We start from the raw sequence: 25142 nt of genomic DNA on the forward strand, positions 1-25142 counted from the left end.
AACTTTTAATACCCTACCTATTTTAAGCTTTTCTGGTTTTACGATCTTGTTTTCTTTCTGTGACTAAGTGCTAGATTTCTCTGCCCGTCCAGTTACTTTGTGGTTTCCTTAACAAGTTCTGTACATTCGAACATGTATGTCCTGGAACAAATTCAACACAAAGTCCCAGAAGAAGCATTAAAGGTAAGGGTGTCTGTGTGTAGGTGCATTTTTTGAAAATCAACTGCTCTAGTCATGGTCAAGCAGACTGAAGCATTAAAATACTCTTGACAGCAGTGATATGTTCCACAATGTGAGGCTCTCCTGGGACTGAAGCTTAATAAAACCTTCCTTTGAGGAGAGTTACATTTCCTAGTTATCTCAGCTCTGATCTCTCTTATCCCTGTGCTAACACGTAGATGAAGTTATTTATTGTTTCATGACTGCCAACAAAAAAAGTTACTAAAGCTGTAACGTATTAAAGCACAGTCAGCCCACTAACTTGTGGGTGAAGCACAGCAGAGCTTGTTCCCTCCCAGAAGTGGAGCACAGATGACTTTTTCTGAGCATGGTGACTTAGGCCAGCTCCATCACACTTCCTCCAGCAGGCTGAAGTTTGCTTAATTTATTCCTGTAAATCATCTCATTTTTGCCTTCAAGCTCCCAAGTTTTACTTACTGAGTAGTCCTCTTATGAGTGAGGTGTTTTTTAAACAAAGAGTTCAGTAGCAGGTACGAAATAGTCAAGCATCCTTTTATCTAAGGTAGAAAAGCACCCCCCTCTAGGCAAGAAAGCTGTCATGTTCAGCTAGGGACTGGGCTATCAGTGCCAAGCATCACCTCGTGGCTAGCAGATACTGTCTTAGCCCTGGTTCCATGTTTAGGACTTGGAGAGGATCATAAATGTAACGGCTAGAATTGGACAAATGATTCATTGAATTTACTCAGGGGTAATCTGGATGGGTACACCCTTTTATTAATTTACTTGTAAAAAACCCACTTTTAAATAGCACATTTTCTATATTAATGTGGAGCCTGTTTTAAGGCAGAATCACTTTCCTAGCTAGAGAGAGGGTTTGGAGAGAAGTAATTAAAATATATTTTAATTGCCTTTGCTGAAAAACTGAGATAATGCAGATGAGTGTCCTGAAAGAATTTATAACATTGCTTTAAGAACAGAGGGGATTTCAGGATCTGAATCTTGAATGGAAGATGGCCTAAGTTCTTATTCCTCTCAGTTTATTCTTTAAAGGGTTTCCTAAATAGCTATTTTACAGAGAAAAGTCACAGTGACCTTCTCATGAACTAGAATTGTCACTTAATATCTTCCAAGGGGGTATTGGAAAGCCTCTCAGTTGGCATTTCTGCTGTCCTGTAGCCTCTACTCAGGTGGTCTTTCTTTTTATTGCAGAATATAGCTGCGGTATTAGCCTTTGCATGATCCATTTGCGGGGAAGGGTGGTTTATCTTTTGCAGGGGCTGGCACACAGATTGCACGGACACCCTGCAACTGTTGCTTTTGTCTCCGCAGCATGAAAAGTACACCAGCCAACTTCAGATGAATTATAAAGGCACGGCAATGAAGAGGGCGGAGCAGCCCATGGAGCACGGTGTCTACTCTGAGTCCTCACAAGCCAAGCTGGAGAAAGGAGAGAGGAAAGCAATTACAGGTACTTGCTCGGGAACCAGTTAATCAAGATTCAGAACAAAGTGCAGCTTGAGCCCTACGCTGGGTCATGATTCTGACAGTACAGTATTGTGGGTTGCATATAGGAGCAGTTCCAGAAGGGTCGTCTTTCTAAACCTCTGAGTATTCCAGATTCTCAGTTTTTGGAGATTCAGACTCCAAAAAAAAATCAGGTGGTGTGATGTCTCACACATGCCTTGTCGCTGTGTGTGTGCTGGAAAACCTGTAGGCTGAGCAGGTTTGGGAAGTTCTTTGGCACTTGTCTGGTCTATTTTTAATTTCCTAATCAAAAGCTGGTGTTTGAACAGAGACGGTGACTCAGAGTAGAAAATGTATGGCTGCTGTGGTGCGGTGCTGGCAGGCAGGCAGACAAAGAAGCAACAAGCCATTTCTTTCAAAAAGCCCTGTAGGTCTTAAATGTCTGTATTTCCTAATGTGCCAATATGTGGGATTGAAACTGACTGCCAAACTGGGAGATGTTTGCTTCAGGTTCACTGTTCCCCAGCTCCAAACCTTTTCCATTTGAAAAATTCCTTATGTTCTCCATTTCTTTACTCACAGCTTCCTTCCTTTAAAGGCCCTTTGTCAAACTTGCTTCCTCCCCGTTCCCTATCATGGTGGACCAAGACCCCAGCAGTCTTGTCTCACCCAGTTCCTTATCTTCTGTATGTACTGCCCTGGCAGGTCTCTCCCTAGATCTGCTCAGATATCAGTTGGTGGCCTTCTAGAGCTTGATGATGCACAGGAGGAACAAATATGGTTTTAAAGCATCCCAGTGATGGATGACTGCCAGTGGTGGTCTTATGGCACCAGGATGGCAGAGCAATTGGAAGGCTTTAGGGTTAGCAGAGAGACTGCCCACTGGGTCTGTTGGAGGAAGGAGCAGGGAGGTGAATGGAGGGAAAATGATGGGCAAGTAAAAGAGGGAGACATCATCTTAGGCGAGGTGACCTAGAGATAGATACAGTGGCTTTCTAGAAATGCGTACAACTCTGGGTAAATCCGTTAAGGTTTCCTGATAACTAATTGGAATGGGTTGGTTGACCTTAATCTCCCATGTATTGTCTTTGTGAAAATCCCTCTAAGCTGACACACTGTACTAAAACAGTGTAGTTTTTCTCCCTGGTATTGTCATTGCCTCCAGCTGTGCATGGAAGCACATGACACGCATCCGTGTGCCCGACTCTCATTTTCTGCACCGCAAAAACCTTTCTTTGTGTTGCTTTAGCCGTGTTTGTGTGTTGCCCTCCACCATGGATGTAGCGTTTGTGACTTTGCCTCACAAGCGTGCAGTTAAAGGGATGAAGTTGGTGATGATTAACCATGACACTGAAGAGGGTGAGAAGAGGTGAACCTCAAGGGGGGGGGGAGGGCTCTCCAGCCACACTGCAAGGGGCATGGGGTTCTTGAAAAACATTGCCAGTAACTGGAACCAGTTTGCATTTGCTGCCTGGTTGCATGAACATTCTCATTTTTATTCTTGCCACCTTCCAGAATACACCCTTGTTTGGTTTTAACCTACATAGCATAAGCGGTTGATATTTGGAACATCTTCAAAGTCAGAATGTTGAGTGACTCTTCATCAAGGTGACCCATTTCTCTAGCGTGTGGTTCGCAGACCTGCATTACATTTTTGTCGTCGTTAGCAGGCACGGACTGTAGGTCTAAGGCAAAAAGGGCTGTGAGTACTTATTGGAGGCCAGTGCTGAGGTACGTCACATGCAGTGGGACTGATGGACGGATATTAAAAAAAAATAATCTATGAAGTGCTCCTATCCCCACTGGAAGATGGAGGAATCAGGACTTTTTGTTGGAAATATTTTGCTGTGTTGGACTGAAGCCTGTGGAAGCAAGAGAGGGAGCCTGAGCATTAAATCAGCGCCTTGCTCTCCAAAAAGCATCTCTGTCACGTGAGCAGAATGATTAGTGGGGCCCTTTTTCATCTGCGATGTGACTAATTCACCTTGTCTTCAGCTGCGCACATGCACAGCTTCTCCTTGGTTGCTCGGAGGAGTGGCAGCAATTTAAAATGATTAGTGGAAAGAAGAATGTAGTATTCTTACGGGGAGTGGGCTTGCTTAGTGGCAGCAGAAAGAGGCTTTGGGGAGAGAGCTGTTTTGCTAAGCCTGTAGGTATTTAGGAATTTGCATTGACTAATTAAAGCAAGGTCTGGGGTGACAAAAGCCTTTAGAAGGATCGCTTCTCGGGGCCTGGGTGGAAAAGAGGCAGAGGGAATGCAAGCTTTCAGGAAAGAGGTTTAACAAAACAATGTGAACAATTAGAGCTGCTTAGAAGTGGGAGGAGGTGAGGGGCTGGGGATGAAGAGATCCAGCAGTGTGAATGGGAAACAGCTCAGCCATTTAGTCTTTACGCCATTGAACTTGCAGCTTTTGGGTGTATGTTGCCTGTAAGCAGAAAATCATCAGTCTTTGTGAAACGTTTGAGGCAAGTAGCTTGGTAAGCCCCGTGGGTTGGATATGGATATGAATAAGAAAAGTGCCCTCAGTTCAGCTAGTTAATGCTAAGAATAGCCATCGGCTCTCATGTTTAAAGCCTTAAATGATGAGGAGGCCAGGTACAGCCTTGAACTGAGCAGATTTTAAGACTCTCACAATCCCCATCTGTTGCTACCTGAGTTGAGGTACTGGATGAGATAAGCTACTTTGTGATCTCTGTTCTCAACACATAGTTAATCCTCAGGCTGATCTTAATTTATTTTATTTTTAAAGCCCTCACAGGCTGATGGCACTAGATAATGCTGAATCTGATGACTAACTCTGAATAACTGCTGCAGGCCTGAGTTTCCAGGGGTGGAGGTTGCCTGCAGCGTCCAGCTGAAATGAGCATCAGCAGCTGCAGGAGCAGGACTGGAGCTTCTCCCAGGATCTGTGAAACAGGCTTTCTCGCCAGTTTGGCGTCTGTGTCATTAGGGAGTCCTCTCAACAGAGTGGCCGACTTGAAAGTCTTGTTGGTGTCCAGGGCTGAGGTCAGCAGGCAGCGTGGACGGAGGCAGTGGGAGTTGTGCCCGGTTGTGGAGTGGTTTCCATGGTCTTTGGCTGCTTTCCCCATGAGATCATGGTAATAGCTATTTAGACACACAGCTCTACCCTAGCCTTTAATTTAGGGGAGTGGTGGTGGTGTATCTGCTTTTCGTCTGAGCTAGGGTGGTGGTATCTGCAGCGTGTTAAAGGTTTGACCATGTAATTAATACAAATACATTTGTGATTATCAGCCTGATTTGAAAGCCTCTGGGATCTGTGTATGTTCACAGCAGGTACGAAAGAGCAGGGCTTAGGTTTGCCACACACACGTGAAATAAATAGTGCAGCAAAGAGTCAGAGAATTGCTTTATCGTTATTCCTACTAGGTCTGAATTCTCTATTTTGGAAAGGAGTTAAAAGGCAGAGATGTAAGGAATTAATTTTAAAATGTTATAGCTAGATCATTGTTTTTTTTTCCCCAAGGCCTCTACCATAAGAAGCCTACTCTGCATCTTCTGATGATGGACATTATTGTTATTAATAATGAATCAAATGATTTGACTTAAAGCAAGATGAATTTCTCATGCTTTTGTTATGACTTGCTGTAGACAGCTTCAAAGCTGCATGTGCTTCTGTCAGCAAAGAAATTTGCCGTTGCTGTCTGTCTCTCTCTCGTGACGGTTTGAAGCTTTGGGAGGACCTGGGCAGTGCGCAGCCCTCAGTCCTGTCCTGACCACAGGGAACGCCTTCAAGGGAAATCAGACCCATCTGCAGTGGGAGCTGCGTTCCTTGTCATGAAAGCTCTTCTGCCCATTTGCTGATAGAAAGCAGCATTAACATGGGCTTTCTCCTTTCCCTTTCATCACCTGGACTGTATTTTTGGTCCTGCCCTTGTGTTGTTCTGATTCACTTCTCCATAAATACATCCTTTGTATTTAAGTCTCAGTTTCTCTTGTGGTGCCTTTCCCTCAGTTGATCAATAGTTGTATTAATTTAATTGGTCACGTCATTGTTAGACTTGTTAGACAAATGGACCTTCCTTGTTCTGTGCTAAAATAGCCTTCATTTTTTCTTTTGAGTAACTGCGTCAAAGACTGAAATCCAGGAGCAGAACATGTGCGTGTCAGTGGTCTCCCTTGTATTACACCGTCACAGATAGCTCGGTGTTTATCTGGCTGACTGCCTGTGCTGACCTCAATTCGGTTATCTAAAAGGATGGTTTTCGAGCTGTCTGCCTGAATTGATGAGCCAAGAAATATGTCTAAATGAATTGGCACCATCTGGGCAGCCTGGCATGGAGTGGAGAGAGGTGGTAACGAGCTGCCATCAATTGGAGGAAGTCTCACATTATTAAAATGACTGAGCAGTTTTCATTGGTGTTCCTCGCTTCACCGCTGACTCGGGCAACCCCCAGTCTCACTGCTCTTGCAAGAGCTTCCATCTTACACTGAAATATAGCAGACAGGCGGTGGCTTCGGCGTGGTATGCATGTCTCGGGACACAGGCAGATGCGCTACTTTGGATGCTGCAGGTCCGGGTTGAGGTCGCTGCACAAAATGCATCCCAGCTGGTGAAGAGCAAAGCCCCCTGGCACAACTGCATATGTAGCTGCTCCCTGGCCCACTTCTGTCACAGCCATCTGGTTTAGCTGCCTTCCTATCGCACTCCCCCCCTCCCCCTTTTTTTTTTTTTTTATACAATATTGTTGTGTTAGAGCTGGAGCGGGGAGAGGCGTCAGGTCGGTTGTGCTGGCAAATTAGAAGGGACAGAAGCTTCTGACACGAACAGGGCAGCAAATTCACGTTGCTTTTCTGAAGTCAGGGAAATTTTACACTGGGTCAGGATCTGGCCACTCTCAGCAGCAGCTGAGAATGAGGGTGTCTGTGTCACTTGATAATGTTATTCAAAATGCAAATTAGTATGAAGGCTCAGTGGAAACATTAATTGCTCTTAAAATATTGAAACTGTCCCCAAATAGCAAGATACTGACTCCTCAGCTTCCCATCTGTGCTTTTTGCAGTCTTTAAAATGAAGTTCCAGTTTACTGTGGAGGCTGGGAGAGGGAAGGAATGAAAAAAACCCTCCACAGAAGCGAGCGGATGCGTTATACATGCTGTACCAGAGTGTTACAGGTGGGGCCATGTGAGCTCTGTGTCTTGGGGCAGGAGGGACCTTCTGCCACCATGCAATGAGCGCAACTGAGCGCCTCCTACCCTGCTGGCCCCAGGTCTCTGTATGCTCTGCCCAACCTGATGCGTTCTCTGTAGGTGCTCCTTGATGTGCCCTGTGGTTTTGGCTTTGTGCTAGCTTTTGTCTGAGGGAGAATTTGGGGAATTTCCAAGAAGCTATTAGGGCTCTTTAGGATAGAGGGGGAAATTTGAGAAGGCGGTGGAACTGGCTTATTATTCTTAATAAAGCCTCTTTTTTTTCCCTCAGCTTTTCTTGCAATCCCAAAGTTGCCCATCAACAAAAAAAGTCTGCCCAAGGTTGACTTGCTCCCATAGCTGCTTTTACCCTGTAGTAGAAAAGCTCCTGGGGGACAAAGGCAGTAGCTCCTGTGTTCAGTACACAGGTCAGGGACAGATCTTGGGGCTGGAGCAGCTTCTGGGAAGAAGTCTGTCCTGCAGGATGGATGTGAGCTCACCTTTTCCACTTTGGAAACAAAACTTTCTTGGAACAGGTAACTAAAATCTTCTAGACTAGGGGGCCTTTGGGATCCTGTGAGGGGCTGGGATGTGCTGGAGAGACGAGCTGTAGCAAGGCAACTCCTTGCAAGGTGCAAGAGCTAACAGCACCCATACTTGGGGAAGATGCTGCTTGTGCAAGAGTCAAGTGTGACATGGTCTTTGCATTGCATCTGTAGGGTAGTATGCTAAGGATATCTTCCACCAGCAACTTAAAATAAGCCACTGATGAGCTTTCATAATTGACCTTACTAATCTGAGACAAGTATCTAAAATCTCATGTGTTTCTTCAGGGTTGAGCCCTTCACTGTGCCCCATTGACCATAAGGCATGAGTTACCCCAGACACAGCTGGCTGTTGTTAATAGATTTGTCTATCACCCAAGGTGTTGTTCTCCTCCTCCCAGCCCTGACTGCCACTTGGCCATCAACCCTAAGATCAGTACTGACTTCAGAGGGTGATAATTAATTGCAGTATGTGCCCCAAAGAAGTGCCTGACATTAGTAGAGCAGATCCTGCGTGGTTGGAGTGGGGGTCTGGTGGGCAAGTCATGGCATGAAGACAGGGTGGTAGGTTTCTGCTAGGCTATGTGACAGAAGGTCTCAGCCTAGCAGAGACCGAACACTACATCTGGGTGCTTCTGTTCATTGGCACGCTTGTGAATAGGTTTGTGCGGGGTTCCCCCCGCCCTTCCTTTCTCCCTTGAGTGGTTTACCCATTCTCAGTTATGAAACATATTGCTTGGCAATTCCAATTTATTCACGATGAAAAATGCTTCCTCCTTTGAACTTTCAAAGGCTGCCTACATAATGGGAACACAGTTTATCTTCCACGCGCTCTAGGCAGAAAGGAGAGTAATACTTCCAGCCTCTTTTGATCCTCGGTGTGAAGGGAGGCAGCGTCGTCGATTTTGAAACACGAAGAAGATCTCCTGAAAAGGGCCTGTGTGCTCCATCTGTAAAGCAAAATTTTTGCCTGTAGACTATCAATGTATGAGCTTATATATCTCTGGAACTATTCTAGAAAAAAGCATCTGAAGTAGCGGCCATTGGGTCTGTGTTGCTTTAGAAACAGCAGCATAAAATCAGCCATCTTTTTTTCTTTGAACTATTTAATTCCCCATCCTCTCCTGACTTCCCTTATGCTAATGACTACTTTCTGTCATGTCTCTATTAAAGTAGGGAATGCAAAATTGCGGGGCTGTTTGAGGGCTGCTTTACACAGAGCAGTGTGTGGCTTGAAAACCACAAGCTGAGCGAGCAGCAGCTGGCGGTAGAAGCCTGGCCATGGCTCTGTAGCTGGAGCCAGGGTTTAAGACGTGGCAGGTAAAGTGTGTGCTGATGGCTGTTATGGGTAGAGGCAGAAGCAGCTAACAAAGCTGGAGCTTAACCTCAGCCCCTGACCTATCCTTATGTCTCTATCACCTCTAGATGAAAGAACAAAAGCTACTTTATTTGCTTCTCTTAAACAATTATAAAAACATAATAACTATACCACAGCTCAATTGAGGTGTATTCTTTTTACTTGTTGCATAAACAGCAGCAGCCCAAGGCACTGCCAAAACAGAGTCTTGTTTTGTGGGAGACAGAACAAGAAGCAGTGGATCAGCTCCTTTCGGTACCAGTTGTTGCAGCGAAGCCCTGATCTTCCAATGAGTCCTCACTGAGCAGAGAAAACGATAGAAATCTGGCTTTTATTAGAAGAAGCTTCTCCACGAGTAAAACCTCTGTCCTGCAATGACTCAGGAATCCACTTGGTTTACTTTAAGCTTTAGAGAGCAAGAGTTTACTACTTCCTTATGTATGTGTAAGGAGGTGGTTTTACCATTTTCCCTAAACTTGTAACGCTTCAAGAATTTCCTGTTGTGGGATGCGTGTCACTTAGAGTGGGAGTGGTGAATAGGTTGAAAAAATCCCTGGCCTCACAACATCCAAGTACATGGTGGGGCAAGAAAGGGCAGAGCTGAAGTCTTCCCAGTTAGGATCAGGACAAAAGCCCGATTTCCTGAATGGCAGGTGAGTTGTAGACAGTAATTTTGTGGTTACTGATTTGCAGTCTGTCCTGCCAAAAATCTTCCACTTCCTGTAAATAATGAGGCTAGAGAGGGAGAAAAGCCAGCATTTGGGAAAGACAGCAAAGGGAGGTAGAGTCAGTATCTTTCAGCAGAATGTAAGAAAGAAAAAGCCGGGGGGGGGGGTGGGGTGGGGGGGAGAAAAGCTTGAACATACTAATTATTATGTATAACTTGCTATTTGTTATAACTGCAATGTAACAGGTGCATGATCTCATCTGACCCTGCTGTTTTTCCCTTTTTGGCATGTGGTTGACTTCTGTGAACCTGGTAAATTGGTATTTTCTGTGTCAAAATATTTGCTTATCCTCTTCCTAGAAACCAGTACTTACCGCACCCCTCTTTATGGGCAGCCCTCCTGGTGGGGGGAAGATGATGCAAACAACAAGGAGGACAGAAGGCCAGAGGAACATTACTCAGGTAATGGAGGTGATTTGGGGTGGGAGAAGATGAGGGGGACAAAATTTCTGCACACTTCTGATCTTTACTGGGTGAAGCCATCCTCTGTAAAGGCTTTAATTACCACTTTTTTGTGCTCGTACTTGCACATTCCTATGTGTAGATTGTTGCTGATGAAAACAGAATAAGGGAAAATTAAAATGTTTCCCCTAAAATATTTGAATGTTAGAAGCAGCAGTTGTGGAATAATTCAGTACGGATGAGAAAGGCCTCACTAAGCTTGTTTGAGACCTAGTTATACAGCAGCCCACCTGAACAAGCCATCCACTGTGTATCCCAGAAGTTTCCTATCTAAGAAGCACTTTCTGAGCTGATGCATTGCCTGGATTTGATTACTATGGAAGCAATCTGTTTCTCACCTCATCATCCTTGGAAGCCATTTAGTCTTACCACTCCTGTTGTTGTGAATCTGTATGCGTGGAAGGTGCATCTTTTTTCATTTGTGCAGTAAACCCGATGTTTCTATCAAGCATATGCTTTACTGCACAAAGAAGTGTTTTATTTCAATGCACGTGCAGCGTATCTGTTCTGTAGCAGAGAGGGGTTGCGATTAGCAGCCCTTCCCAAGAGGTCGGAATAAGTAAGTGATCCTTTAGCCAAAAAGTTTGGGTACTGTTGGTTTTATCTTTGGTGATGTTACAGAATTAGGTGTTGATTCAGCAAAACCATGCCTGTGATTAGCTTTGCAGATTCAGGTTTTTTCTTTGAGCTGTGGAAAGTTGAGTAGGTGTGCACGTAAGTGAATTCAGCAAAGTGAAACAGGATCTTCCTTTCACGTCAGCCCAGGCATACAAAAACTTTAAAATGCCACCAGCCACCACCACATAGGTTTTGTCAAAACATACAACTGTGTGTGTGTGTGCACTCAGCTCTCTCTTTGGGGAGCAACAGAAGAAAGGACAAAGTGAATATAACAAATGTTGGTCAGACCACACCAGTGCAGTAAGCACCAATTTTGATGATAAGTACAAAGCTATCTAAAATAGAACTCGTGTTTTTTTCTTTAATCTGTTTCAGCTAGTGTTTGTGAATTTAACATTCTTTTGTCTTTTTTCCCCCCCTCCTTTTACAGAAAGATCAAAAGAGATAACCCAACATGAAGAGGAACTGAATGGTAATATTTCTGCTTATAGAGATGCCCAAGAACAGTCGGTGTTTGCCTTCCGGAGAGAGCCAAGTTACTTTGAGATTCCAACTAAGGAATTTCAGCAGCCATCAAAATCTCCAGAAGCACAGGTCCATGAGATCCCAACAAAGGATGTTGATGCAGTAGTAGCCCCCGTTGTACAGAGTCATGCATCTTTCACCATTGAATTTGATGATGGTACCCCCGGTAAAATAAAGATAAAAGACCATGTAACTAAATTTTCACTCAGACAGAGAAGACCGTATAGTAAGGAACCAGCTCATACAGAAGTGATGTCAGCGGAGAGCAAAGTGGCTGACTGGCTTGTCCAGAATGACCCAAGCTTGATGAGACGGCAGTCTCCAGGAGATGATGTGTACAGTACAAAGAGTGACCTGCCGGTTCATGTGAGGACGCTTAAAGGTGAGGGAATGTCTTGTCAGGTGGACATAGTTCTCTGTTGGCTGTGTAAATGCAGCATAATAAAGGGGGAAAACCCTTTTCCTGTCAAGGAGAACTGGACTTAATTATCTCTGCTCTGAATTTGCAATATGAAGAATATTTCTTTTATGACTGTTAAGGTTTTGGATCTGGCTAGCAGGATCTTCACCTGGCCCTGAAGTAGTCATGTGTGATGCCAGCCTTGGGACACTCTAATCTGGTTCCTCTACATCTATAACGCCAGCTCAGCAGTAACAGTGATTCAAAAAAGAATTTTGATTTTTAAATGTCTAAAATAATTTCCATGTGGTCAGGCAGGCTGGTAAACACAGGTATTTCAGTGGATTTTCTTCTCTTGGCTTATCTTAGCTGGAGGAATGACTTTTCTTTTTAGCTGTAGTCCAGAAGAGGCTAAGTGTGATCATCCTGATGTCTGTAGTGACCTACCACTTGGTCAGATAACCAAAGGTCATCAAAGACATGGCGACTGGTGATAGATTTGAGATATACATGATCACCAGTAGAGGAAATTGTTGTGCTTGTAGAATAAGGTTTCTTCTCTTAAACGAAAGCTTCTCTGAAATCCTGCCCTGTTAAAAAACTTCAGGTTTTGCGGACCTGTGTCCTGTTAAGTGTGTCACACAGAAATTCTTTGGGGATTTTTCAAAGGTTTGAAGTGTAGTTTGGAGCCCAGTTCTTAGTGCAGCTGGTGGGACTCCCATGATTCTCATGGAACTTTGAATATATTATGCTAGATTTGGGCGGGCTTGGATGTCTCTCTTGGGCCACGCACTGAACACCTGGGAGGAGACCACTGATTCCTGCATTCTCACTGCCTTGCAGGCCTCTGGAAAAGCTATCATTTTGAACTACAGCTTTAACCGATAAAGTCATATTAAAGGTTATCAGACCTACTTGTGCTTGAGGTCCTTCTTAAACAAGAGCAATACCTTGTTTTCCCTTAAAGGAGTATTTGCTTGGTCCTTGTTGAAAAAAAAAAAAAAAAAGACCTCCTTGTAATGTGAAGAGTTTTAACTATTACACCTCCAACTTGCAATTTTTAGAGAAGCCCCTACATCAAAATGGTCTCACATATCTAGCCGTGTGGCTTGGCATAGCATGGAAATGGAATTGTTTTGTTGTCATTGCTTGTTTCTAGTTCTTCCCAACAAAGGACAGTGGGGTGCCCTGTCTGTTTATTTAGGGTCTTATTTTCAGTCTACTGTGTAACTCTGTGATAGAGGGTTTGGGGGTTTGGGTTGTTTTTTTTTGTTATTGTGATACTGGATTTTGTTGACTTGCTGGAGAACATTGTCAGGGATACAGATGTGCTTTGGTAGTTTTGCTCTTTCCTTTTGGAGAAAACTAGAGAGTCAGGCAGCTGCTGCTCATCCTAGGATTTTCCCGAGCAGTACACAGGAATACTAGCCTGACTGCACTTGCCTCTTTACAGTCCATAAGGCATGGAAACAAGCTGAGGTAATTTAATGCATAATTTGCATATCAAGCAATCAACTCTTTGGACATTTGATTAAAACATACAGTGTTGGTGGCCTGAGGAGTTTATCCACCTCTGATTTGGCAGAGGACAGGGTGTCATTTATCCGCGATAGCTGTGTAACGTGTTCTTCTGGCGGGGCTAATTTTGAAGTTGTCTTGGAGGCTACCGCTGGCTGCCTACCAGGTTTGGGTCTTCAGGATCAGAGACGCCCACTGTCGAGTTTCATTAGTAACATTTGTTCACTTTCAGAAGCAATGTAGTGAATGTAAAGCCTGGTATCAAGACTACAGAGTTCAGGTCTTAGCAGCTTGAGGAGATGTGCATGGTGTTCTCCTGGGCCATCCTTGGGCACGGTTGGTGTTTTTCCTTGTGTCCTCACCATTTTGCATTCAGCAGAGTTCTTAGCCAAGACCCTTTAATTTAAGAACTTTCCCTTCCAAGGATGAAGCTTATCAGCCCTCGGGGCACAATGCAAAATTTGCTGGCTTCCTTCAATTGAGGATGTTAGGAAACTCTTCAGAGGACTGACTCCTGGGTTGAATGGATCTTGTATTAAATTCTAATCTTTCACAGCTAACTCGAGGTAATAAATGGTCTTCACCCATGTGTCTGGAGAACTTGCAAAGTAGGTTTGAGCAGTTTTCCTTTCAAACACGTGGTATTTTAGCCAGTATATCTTGATGCATATTACACTCTAGAGCGCAGAGACCTCTTTCCCCGTTCTCCCGATGACAGGTTCCTGGTCGTTGACTGAATCGTGTTGTGTGCCTTCACACCCGTTTCCTTCTCCAAAAAAAGGTTTGTTTTTTGTTTTACTTTTAACTTTTTGTTTAACTTACTTTCTGAGAGTCCTGAACTAAGGCACTGAGGGGCAGAGCATCATTGATAGAAAGAGAAGGTTGTAAAGGTGGTTGTCGCTAACATAAGTGAAAATAATTATAAACTTATTTAAGCTTATAGTGAACTCTAAGTAATGGTTTAGCCTTTGGTTGGCTGGTGCTAGGATGGTGTAACTCATGGGGATGTTGTGGTGCGATCCTTAAATCTTCAGGAAAAGTAAAGAATCCTGCAAATTCACTTTTCTGTTAGCCTCTGGTTTATTTTCCCCTTGTAGAGTGGGGTAACGTGGGCTCAGAGGTGCATGCACTCGTAACGCGCTAATCTGGTCTTTCATCGTGGGGATTTGGTTTCAAGGGATGCAGCATGCGGGGTTTATTTGCTGATCCTGCAGAGATATTTCTGCTCTGTAACAGAGAGAGCCTAATGAGGGGATCTTGGACTACAGTAATTGGTCAGAACAGCAAAATAATCTCAGCATTTTTATTTAAATGGAAAAAAAGAAAGAAACAGAACGTTAAGTATCTAAAACAATCAGTGTTACAAAATCAGAAACTCTTGGGGTTTAAACTATTTCTTGAATTGTTTTTTAATAACTTGATACCCAATTAGTTGTGAAAAGTGGTGTCAGGAGACAGCTGCCTTCTCTTTTACTTCCTCTGATGGAATGCAATCCCTGTACCACAGCAGATGTCTTTGGGGTTGTTAATCCTATAGGATTTTTTCTTTTAACTGAAAAAATAAATTTCAGCTGGGAGGTAATGACAGGGCCACAGCAACTGAGAATATGAAAGTCAAATCTACGTACCTTGTTTCCAGGCAATAGGCACGAGGACGGGACGCAGAGCGACTCCGAAGACCCTGTGGCGCCCAAGGCAGAGAAGGAGACAACGACGGGCAGCGAACGTGCGACAGAGCAAACCAGGCTGCAGCGCCAGATGAGGCGTGATCCCCACGAGATGCTGCACAACAAGCAGGCCTTCGTCATCGAGTTCTTCGAGGACACGCCGCGGAAGAAGCGGTCACAGTCCTTCACTCACAGCGCTCACTCCTCTCAGAGTGACACTGATCCAGGGCCGAAGACCAAGGTTGAAAAGCGGAAGAATGCGTTGCCAGCAGAGAAGCTGGGAAATGCGGTGCCACCATCCCACCCTGGGGCTCAGGCGGGCAAGCCCAGTAACAACTCCTCTGGGACCCAAAGAACTAGCTCCTTCAAGAGGGAAAAGACAGAGGATCGGATCAACTCTTCATCCTCTTCTGCTTCCAGAGCATCAGCCAAAACTTATGGGAGTGTTGGGAGAAAGTCTAAAATGGCTCAGGATTTTATGGCCGAGTACTTGCGGGAGACTGCTCAGTCTGGGAAGCCGAGCGCTGAGAAACCGGCACCTCTACCTGTGCCTGTAGCTCCACGCGTGGTTGTATCGTCAGAACCAGAGTCTGCCTCTGCTCCACCTCCAGAGGTAAAGTCTGCCCAGGGCAGGAGGAACGATGAGGAAGACAGCGTGAGTGAGACAGGCACGTACACCATCGAGACAGAGTCGCAGGATAAAGAGGTGGAGGAAGCACGAAAAATGATAGATCAGGTAAATGCTGCTTTTCTGTGCTTGACCAGTAAGCTGAGGGCTGAAGGCTTGGGCTTCTGCACATTGTGCTGGAGGGCCTAACTTCATTAGCTATTGCCGTGAAGGACTGCTCTCTTTTGAATGGGATGCAGCAGGGATTTATGGTTAGGGGTGCGAAATCATCCTGGGTGACCTGTGTTAAGGATAGGCTTCAAAAAAACAGAGAGGATGGTCTTTAGAAAACCCCAACAAAATTACAAACAAACAAAAAACCCACAGAGCGCAAGAAGGCAAGTTGAGCCCACAGCAAACACCTGCCTTGCTTCCAAAGTGAGATTTGGATGTAAAAGTGCAAGAGTCTGTTTGCCAGCTGTTTAGAGGACAGGCAACAGCAGAATAAAGATGGGGCTGATCCTGCTGAGAGCCGTGGCTGGGGGCAGCTCTGCTCTCTAGGGCTGCTCCCCAGCCTCTGCCTTGGCGTTTCATCACCTCCTGCCCACTGTTATGAAGATGGGAGCTGCAGCCCATCGCTGATGCAGCATCCTGTGGTAGGCGCAAAGAAAATGCAGGCCAAGGGCTGGTGCTCTTGATCCTTCACAAGCCATAGTGGTAGGTGGTTCTGTATTTGGCTGTGCTTGGTTAGAAAGGGAGTGCTTGCTGGCAGGGCAAGTGGCAGCTAGTTGAGATAGCGAAGGGTGTGGTCTAGAGCAGGGGCAATCCAAGATGAATCTATACTTGTTTGGATTTTGCAAAGTGAATGATAGCCTAAAAACAAAACCCCAGAGATGAGGGAGAGGCTTAAATAAACCCACCCAACTAAGCAACCGCAGGGCAAACCAAAGGTTGGCTGATTTTCAGGTTTAACTTTCATCTGTGGTCTATTATGAAAACAAAACTGGCAAGTTGCTATGAAGATTTAGTGAAGCGTAGGCAGGAGGATGGTGAGGTTTAAAGGAAGCCTTTATTGAACCTGGCTTTAGAGCTTTGTATACAGTGTTCTGTGAGCCTGGATCTAGCTTCCCTCATTTGTTTATTTATTACATTTGTTCCTTACGTTTTGTTTGAAATGTGATCGGAGGCTTTCAGGGCAGGGTGTTTAAGCTATAGCAAGGCCCTAGTCCTGACATGGTTAATTGTTCTGGTGGGGAAATATGAAGAAAAATGCCACAAAATTACAATTATTTCTGGCTAGTAGTCTTGGCAGCGTGACTCGGGCAGGCACGCTGGCCAAGTTCTGTTCCTGACTCTGCTATAGACTTGGTGCAGTGCAGACCTGCCTCTAAGGAAACAACTCATCACTGGACCCCTCAGTGTTTCTGTCCAGGAAGAAAGATGGTATGAATTCTGGACTTGCTGAGGTTTTGACGTGACTCTGCTTTTTATTCCCCCACCATTGCACACAGACCTTTTTTTAATAGAAGTGAGAGTGGAGAACTTTACGGCTATCTCTGTTCAGCCTAGGCACCCTCCATGGTGGCATCTTCCTCTGAGCTTGTAGTCAGGGAAGAAAAACAAGCCCTTCTGAGGCATGGCTCGGTCACCCCCTAGGAAGGCCTGTTTATCCCCAGAGGGACCCTGGCCAACTAGTTCAAACAGAGATGCATCTCAGAGGTGCATCCTTTCCCAGGTCCTCACGTGGTAGTGCAAGGCTGCTTTGCTCAGCCCACTCTTTGCTACAGTCTATGAAAGACCCTGGAGATGGAGCTTTCAGTTTTGGGTTGTGTGTTTTTTTTTTTTTTTTTTTCCCCTAACTCTCCGTGAATGAGCTGGTAAATAGCTTTCCTGACACTCATCCTAAATTTCTCAGGGCTGAAAAGGGACTCCTTTTCAGTGAAAGTTACTACTGTTAAACGCAACTCGCCGAAATAATGAGGGTGAGAGAAAAGGTGGGAGTCAGTGGGATTCTATGAATAAGCGTAGTTAGAGCTGCTACTGTGGAGTACAGAAGAAAACGATTTACGTAGTTTGTATGGAAGCGTTGGCAAGTGTTTCTGGCCCTTTGGGATCGTAGTTTGCGTGTGACTAATGTTTCATGAATTTGAATTTTGGGCTAATATTTTTGTAGTTTCTTGGTTTTTAATCTTTTCCATGCAAACATCTTTTCAGGTTTTTGGTGTTCTTGAGTCACCTGAATTTTCCAGAATCTCTTCAGCCTTTAGACCAATAATTAAAGGTGAAAAAGATGACTCTGGTTCTCATCAGCATCTAATCAGTGAAAATGGCACTAGTCAGAAGTCACCCTTGCTCCAGGCATTTGCCTCAAAAGCTGTGAGCGGGTCTCAGGCTGATGCACAGGTACGGGCAGTCCAGGTGGATTTGCTGGGATGGTGGAGGTGTAGGTGGGTTTGATGGAAATGTCTGGATGGAAATGTGATGCGTAGATTGATTTTCATTTTGAGGAGACTGAGTGATGTGTGTATGAGAGGAAAGATTTTGTGGCTAGGATTTGGTTTACAAACCCTCTTTCTGACACTGCCTTCCCCACCTTGTTGTAGATGTCTGCGGCGTCTCAAGGAAGTCAGAAGTGGGTGTCTAGGTGGGCGAGCCTTGCGGACAGTTATTCTGACTCTGGATCTGTTCCTGGGCAGGGTGATGCAGGTGCAGGTAAGTTTCATCCTGACATTACTGTTTGAAGGTGGCTGAATCTAGGCCAGGATGATATGAAAAGCAGGAATTGAGAGCTTTTGTGTATCTGACTGTGGCTTATTTTCTCTTTTAGCTAATGTATTTAGGGTGGGAAGGACAGAGTGAATGGTTCCCAGTGGAGTAGAGATTCAGAGAGCCTCTGGTTTGCATTTTGGAGTCATCCAAGAAGTTCTTAAATATTATGTTTGACATGACTAAAGGGCACCTGGGAAGGAAAAAGACTGTAAGGGCCTTGAGTGTGAACTTGCCCCAAGTAGTGATTCTTTAGACTGCCTCATGAGACCAGATGAAAGCCTTTTGCAAGTTGTCTTGAACTTAATTGCTGACTTGGGCTTTTTTTGTGTGCTTATCCTACGTCTGGGTATGCTGAGAATTTTAGGCTGTTCTGGGGTTTGCTGTCAGGTGGCAGGTTTGAAATGTGGAGATGAGTGCAGAAAACTGGGTAAGAAGGGGAGAAGGGAGCAGGAGATCACACTCCTATTGTAGCTGGAAGGACAGCTTGCAGACCCCCTGGTCCTGTTGGCATGTGAGAAAGGGAGAACAGCGCTTTGTTGGCTTTTGTAAACATTTTCACCCTTTTTTGCTTGGAAATATTTGTCATTACCTTCATGCTATCAGCAGTGATAGACAGACTCAGTAAAGATTAGAAGAAACCTTTGTTTCGGAGGTCACTGCCGCTGTTTTCACACTGTGTGAGAACCTGACTCCTGGAGCATTTGAAATATTACCATAGTCAAATAACCAGTTATCCTGGTATTTAAAGGCGGTATCAGATACGAAGCCCTGGCCAGCGGCATGGGAGAAGTAAGAGCGCTCTTTCTATGAAGCATGTCCATACTGATAAGCCCACCCACGCTGCGACAGTGAGCTCTAATTCAGAGCCTCTTTGTTGTTACAGGGTCTTTCTCCTGAGCCTTTCCTGTGGGATATGATCATATCACAGAACTTGTACTGTGATAAATGCCATCTATTTAGTCAAATGGGCTATGTTGTGTAGAATGGTACTTAAAACACTGCATCACTGCAATGGTTTGTCTGATGGCTTTTCATCTCCTTCCCATGGCCTGATTTATGGTAGACTGATGCCAGCAACACCGTTAGCCTCTAAACGTATGTGCTTGTACTGAGAGGTAGACTATGGGAGAATGAATCTGAAATCCTACCTTGACAGAGGGAAGATGTTGAGCACTCTGATCCAGCAAAGGAATTAAATACAATTTTGCTTTAAGTGTCTGTATTGATAAACCTGAGGGACCGAGCAGGAGCCAGGCCTTATTGGTGTTCATGTTACATAAAAGCTGAGTTCTAAGCACGTGTCTTGTGAGTGCTTTTGTAGACTTGCACTTTGCAGGATCAAGCTCTTACTAAATGACAAAAAAGTGGTATAGTTGTGCAGCAGTTGATTCTTGTCCGCTTAACTCTCTTCAGAAAGCAGTGTAGCCCCAAAACCTGGGGAACCAGAAAATGCCGTGCCCTTGAGAACAAGGCGCCTTCTTCCTCAACTCCCACCAAGTGATAAATCAGACAGTCCCACACCTGCGGTCCTGGTCTGCCAGGAGTCCTACTCTGAGGCTAAGAGAACCGTTGTGAAGGACCACTGTGTGGAAGCCTATGGCGATCCCAGCAGCCGCCTCTTCATCCAAGAAGACTTGGATCCAGATAGTCTTAGCGATGCCAGCAGATCTGACGATGGCTTCAGCATGGAAAAAGGCAAGAAATATAAAGAGAACAATAAAGTGCTAGAGCAGATGGGTGAAGACACAAAATCAGAGAGTCGGCAGCCGGGAGCCTCCCGGGTTTCAAACATGAGAATTGTAAGTGAGCCAGTTTCTACTTCGTTCTACATTGGTGATGACAGCAATGATGTGGGGATTCCCTCCAAGCTCTCTCTGAGCGTGTCCCATGCTCGAGCAGACAAAGACAGCAAGGATCAGGAGTTTTCCTTCAAGTCTGCTGGCATGCCAGTTCCTGGAAAGCCAGCGGTCAAAGACGTTAGCGCTTACATTAATGCAGCAGGAAAAGTGGTTATTTCGCTTCATCAGAGTCTTCCTCAAGACCAGGAAAACACGGCAGGAAAGGAGACATCATCTTTTGTTAGACAGGAAAGTTTTACCAAAGATAAATCAAGTAGTGGTGTTCCTCAAAATAAACTCCCACATATTTCAAGTCACCCTCTGCTTAAAGATTTAGAGGCTGTTCGGTCAACCCGTATGGACTTTGGTCAGGAGACTCATCTTCTCCTCAAGGACACTGAAACTGCCTTGGCAGCACTGGAAGCCAAATTACTTGGTCAAAGCCAACAGCTGGAGCCTTCGGAAACTGCTGGTCAGCTGGAGGACTCCTTGTCAGGGGACTCGGACGTGGACACTGCCAGCACGGTCAGCTTGGTGAGTGGCAAAAATGTCCCAACGAGCGCCCCCAAACGCAAAGTGATTGCGAGCTTGCAGAAGGAGAAATCTTCCTCCACACCGTCCATCCAGGAGCAGTGCGGGCAGCCGAGCGCTCGGGACAGGCTGACAGAGAAGCGGAAAACGCAAGCACCGGAGGCATCAAACCGCGCAGAGGCTGCCAAGCGCTTCCAGATGAAGCGGAGTGCTGGGACTCGAGGGTCGCTTGACTTCACGGATGATGAGAGAAGCTCGAGCCTGCCCTACTTGCCTGTCCCCGACACGGTTGTGTCTGACCATGAGCACTCGGTAACCCGGCCGGTTCCCAGAAGGAAACCTTTCACTCAGGCTGCCAAGGAGGACCATAGCAAAACAACCTCGAACGTGCAGAAGATCCAGCAAGTTCTCACCCGCTCCAACAGTTTATCCACCCCACGGCCCACAAGGGCCTCAAAGTTACGTCGTGCCCGGCTGGGAGATGCTTCGGACAACGAGTGTGTTGATACTGAGAAAACAGCCTCTAACTCTGAAGCTGCCACTGCAGGCTCCAAGCAGTCCACGGAGACAAAGAAGCTGTCGCGGCTGGACATCCTCGCCATGCCAAGGAAACGGGCAGGTTCCTTTACAGTGCCCAGTGACTCCGAAACGGCTCAGTCGAGGTCGGGGTTTTCAGGGCGGAGTGTGGAGTCCTATCGGAAGACGGGTATTTCGGAGGTTAGAAATGCAGTGAGGAAAACGGCAGCTGCTGCCTCCACGAAGCAGCCTTTCAGCAGGACTCGTTCAAGCAGTGTCAAGTACTCCTCCTCATCCAGTAAGTGCTCGTGCTTTTATGTTTCTCCCCTATCCCCCTCTTTCAGATTTATAGGCTGCACATGGTTGCCAAGGATTGGTAGCTCAGTTATAAGAGTGCTGCATCGGTGAGTACAGAAGTCTGCATTAATGAGTGTTATGGTGGTTGAAATTTCCTGTGGGTTTGGAGCAGAGCATCTCTCATACCCAGTGAGATGTTACTGTGGTGTTGATATTGCAAAAGGCTATTTTTCTCCACCACCCACCACCCTGTGAAGTGAATTTGCTTTTTGAGCAACCAGTTGCCATTTGACAAGAGCATGTTTGCCCTTTTTCTGTTAAAAAAAGTAGTATTTAATGCCTTTCCAGTGCTATAAGGAATTCTGTTCTGCCTTTCTTTGACCTCTAAGAGTCAAAGTTTGCTCCAAGAAAGCTTATTATGGTGTTGATCACAGCTGATGTCCAAGGTGGGAGTTTCGAAGGCATCTGAAACAGAAAAACAAGAAATAAACACCCCTGTGTTTTGAAGGCTGTTCCCTTGTTCTTCCTGTAAATGCATATGTGGGGCTGGATGCTACACACTGATTGCCCCAGGAGACTCCCTCTGCTGTGTTTCCATTCACTTTTGCCGTAGGTAAGGCAGGTGCATGGTTGTGTTTCCCAGGCAGCAGTGGTTTGGGGGCTGTCTTGCCCCCTAGCTGTGCACTCAGCAGACCCTTGCAATATCAGCATTTGTCATATTGAAATCAGCCTTTAATTGAATGGTGTGGACAATGCAGATGACCACTCCAAGATGGTAATTGGTAATCACAGATTGTCCCCGACGCTCTGTGCTTGTACTCTTTGACCTACCATGGATGTGGCAAAGCAGATCTGTTTGCTTAGGTATTTAGGAATGCCGGGGGGGGGGGGGGTAAGGAATGGGAAGAACCCCTTTGGGCTTTCTCAGGCCTGTTGCGAGGGATGCGGTTTTCACCAGATCTGTGTTTTTGTAAGGAGTCCTGAAGTTCTGGGTGTATCCTTTTCGTATACTTTGATACAGTTGAAATAATTATCCTTCTTGCACTATTCATTTTTATTGCATGCTAAAAATGTTTTTTGCTGCTTGTTTTGATTTGGATTGTTTTAGTGCATACAGCTTCCCTTTTATTTTAATGATTATTTTTTTTCTTGCACATTTGTATATGCTTGTAAATCACAATGGGAATAAGCTGAAAGATTATGTACAGTCTCTACTCTTGCCTGTTTTGAGATGATGTTATTATTGACTTCTTGTTATAACAATAACAAAATTAAAAGAAGATAATGTGGTCAGAGTTTTCCGAACAGCAGGCACTCTTTGCGCTCCCTCTGCCTTTGGACCACAAACTGCAAATCATTTGGAGAAAAATGATAAGTGTTGGCCAGTTCTTGATTTAAATGAATTGGTTTTTGATTTCCAGAGCTTTGTAGCAGCATGCTAACACCTTTCCTTGTGCATAGTTGCAGCAAATTACGCTAATCCTTTCTTTGAATTAGTTGCTGTTAGAATACTAACCTCCTAATTCCTTGATAGGATTGTGGACCTTGCACAAGCTCTACGTATACTCGTGTACTTCATGCTTCATCCTGCTGTACCAAGTGTGTGATACATGTTCCTATACTAATGCTATTATAGTGAATCACCGCCTAGCACCCCATTCCTGGAACAAAAGTGAAACGTTGATAAACTGAACTATTGCACTGTGCCACCAAGACGCTTTTAAGCATGATACAGTGACCCTTGAAAACATTGACTGTCAAGCCTTGGGAGTAAGGAGGCAGGTGTGGCTGATTTATTCAAGGGTTTCTTAAAGCATTTAGCTGACCTCAAGAGTTTCCAACTCTCCCAGTGGGAGAAAGTTAATCTCACCTAACGGAAGAACAGAATGAACTATCTGGCCATGAGACGAGAAATGCCAATAGATTGTCAGGCCATCTGAAGTAACTTTATGTGAAATGCACAGGTAACATCAGAATAATCCACGTTACCAGTTCTGAAAGCTAAGGGCCTGTCTCCCTTGCTTCTCTGTACGCGATTTGTTTACTCGGTATAATTTGAATGGTACTGAGGGAGTTGGTACTGACTTTCCTTGGCGTACAGGGATGGAGAATCAGGTTCTTAATTTTAAAATTGCTGTTAAGTAACAGGATGACCTCTTGATTCTAAACCTCTGTTAAAAAAAAATAACTAAATCTCTAACGCTGAATATGAGCACTTTTTTTTTCTGTGTATATATATATATTTTTTTTTAATCCTAAACCAAGATTTTTGTATAGCTATAGCTGAAATAGCAATGTCTAAGAGTGGTTTTTGTTTTTTTTTTTTACTATACAGTAACTATCTATAGTTTCTACCTGCATTTTGCATATGCCAAATTTGTTATTTTTGTTTGTATGATCTATGATGCTGGTTTAATTCGCTTGCAGTGGTTCAGCGTTATGATAATCTTGGTAACACAGTGAAGCTTTTAGGCGTTGTAATTTTAAATAAGTTGGCTGGTTCTGTGTTTGGTGGGCCTTCATTCTCCAGGGAAGGATGGAAGGGAATGAAGCGGTATCTGTAGAGAGTGTAGTGTGGCGGCAAACACTGGGAGCCCAGTTTTCAAATAAGGACATCTCGGTGCTTCCCATGCAAGCAGGACCTGGGTATCTACAGATCTGCGGAACTGGTTGGGATTAGTGGGCAGCTTCCACTTGGCTCCAGAGGCTGGAGCCGGTCCTGGCCTTGCGAACACTCTTTCTCATAGAGTGTCATTAACGGTGAATTGTGAGGCAGGAGGTGAATGTGGGGGTGTGGACTCTTGCAAATAACACCAATCGCTATAGTCTGTTCTTCACTCAAAAACCCCTCCTTTTGCTTGTACTTGCAGCTAATTGGAAAGGTGTCTGCAGGCTTGAAAATTGGGCTCTTTTTAGAAAAGGACTTCTGTGGGACTATGAGGAATCTGAAACGTGTGCTACTTATACACAGAGCTTCTGTGCATGGAAAGCCAAGTCTGTGGTAATAATTTACTACATTGGAGTTGTTAACACAGTCATTTTGCTTTTCAATTGGAATTTCCCACTCCAAATTTGTACAGTGAATGAGAGCTATAGAAGTGCTCAACTTTGAAATAAGCTCTGAGAATGTGCTGTTTAACTTAAAAATCTGCACAGAAACTCTCCTTTCCTTGTGTTCTTGGGCTAGTTTTGTGTTACCTTTTTGCCCTTTTGTAGTTATTCTTTACTACTTTCCTTGGTCTGAAACCAATTCATTTTTTATAAGCGTCAAGGCGGAGACCACAGGGTTCAGATTACACTTCTACTTCGGAGGAGGAATATGGCTCAAATCACAGCTCCCCTAAACACAAACGCTCCCATACTTCAACAGCCACACAAACACCGAGGATACGTGGCTCTGGGCTGAGCAAGCAGAAGCACAATGGCAGAGAAACGGATGATGATGAAGATTTTGATGACCACCCTGATCCCTACAACTTCATGGCGCAAACAGCAGAGATAGCAGAAATAGCCAGGTGAGGTGGGGCTTTATGTATTGACCCACATGTTGAAAATGGGTTGATTTTTCCTTGGTGTTCAAATCAAACCCAGTCGTGGAGGTGGAAGGAGTGGCACGCTCTCCTGTTGTTTGTGTGCCCCCCATCTCCTTCATATCTGAACATCAGCTTGTTCAGTCTCGGAAGGTTTTCACGAAGCTTTACATCCCGTGCTAGGATGTGCTGGTTGTACCTTCTCCCTAGAAAATGTCAAAGTTGCAGGGTATCGTGTCTTGGTTTGTTTGTTGTTCAAGCTGTGGATGGGTCTCCTCTCATAGCTCGAAGTCTGTCAAAAGGTGTAACTGTCTGTACCTGCTTATCTCTGCTTTCTGCTGGAAGTCACTGTGTGTGCACAGACCAGTTGGTGTGAACTGTCCTAATTCTCTGCAGAGGAAGTCAAATGGATTAGCAAAGACTGAGTATGTAAACTGTTGAA

At 44.9% G+C, this 25142-nt stretch overlaps 1 protein-coding gene across 5 annotated transcripts in view; it reads left to right on the forward strand.

The window, feature by feature from the left end:
- Positions 1-25142, forward strand: part of CEP170B (centrosomal protein 170B) — a 59395-nt gene that overhangs the window by 19201 nt on the left and 15052 nt on the right. For 3 of the 5 annotated variants that reach the window (XM_063333334.1, XM_063333335.1, XM_063333337.1), the window contains exons 1-10: positions 131-183; positions 1510-1648; positions 9720-9821; positions 10933-11409; positions 13664-13726; positions 14585-15348; positions 17434-17622; positions 17823-17931; positions 19402-21171; positions 24436-24685. In XM_063333334.1, the coding sequence (XP_063189404.1) occupies positions 133-183; positions 1510-1648; positions 9720-9821; positions 10933-11409; positions 13664-13726; positions 14585-15348; positions 17434-17622; positions 17823-17931; positions 19402-21171; positions 24436-24685 (3914 nt within the window). In that variant the 5' untranslated portion in view covers positions 131-132. Of the gene's footprint in view, positions 1-124; positions 184-1509; positions 1649-9719; positions 9822-10932; positions 11410-13663; positions 13727-14584; positions 15349-17433; positions 17623-17822; positions 17932-19401; positions 21172-24435; positions 24686-25142 lie in introns of those variants that run through there. The other 2 variants (XM_063333338.1, XM_063333336.1) reach the window with 2 other exon arrangements.

The sequence above is a fragment of the Chroicocephalus ridibundus genome, chromosome 4 (assembly GCF_963924245.1).
Source record: "Chroicocephalus ridibundus chromosome 4, bChrRid1.1, whole genome shotgun sequence".
Classification (NCBI taxonomy): Eukaryota; Metazoa; Chordata; class Aves; order Charadriiformes; family Laridae; genus Chroicocephalus; species Chroicocephalus ridibundus.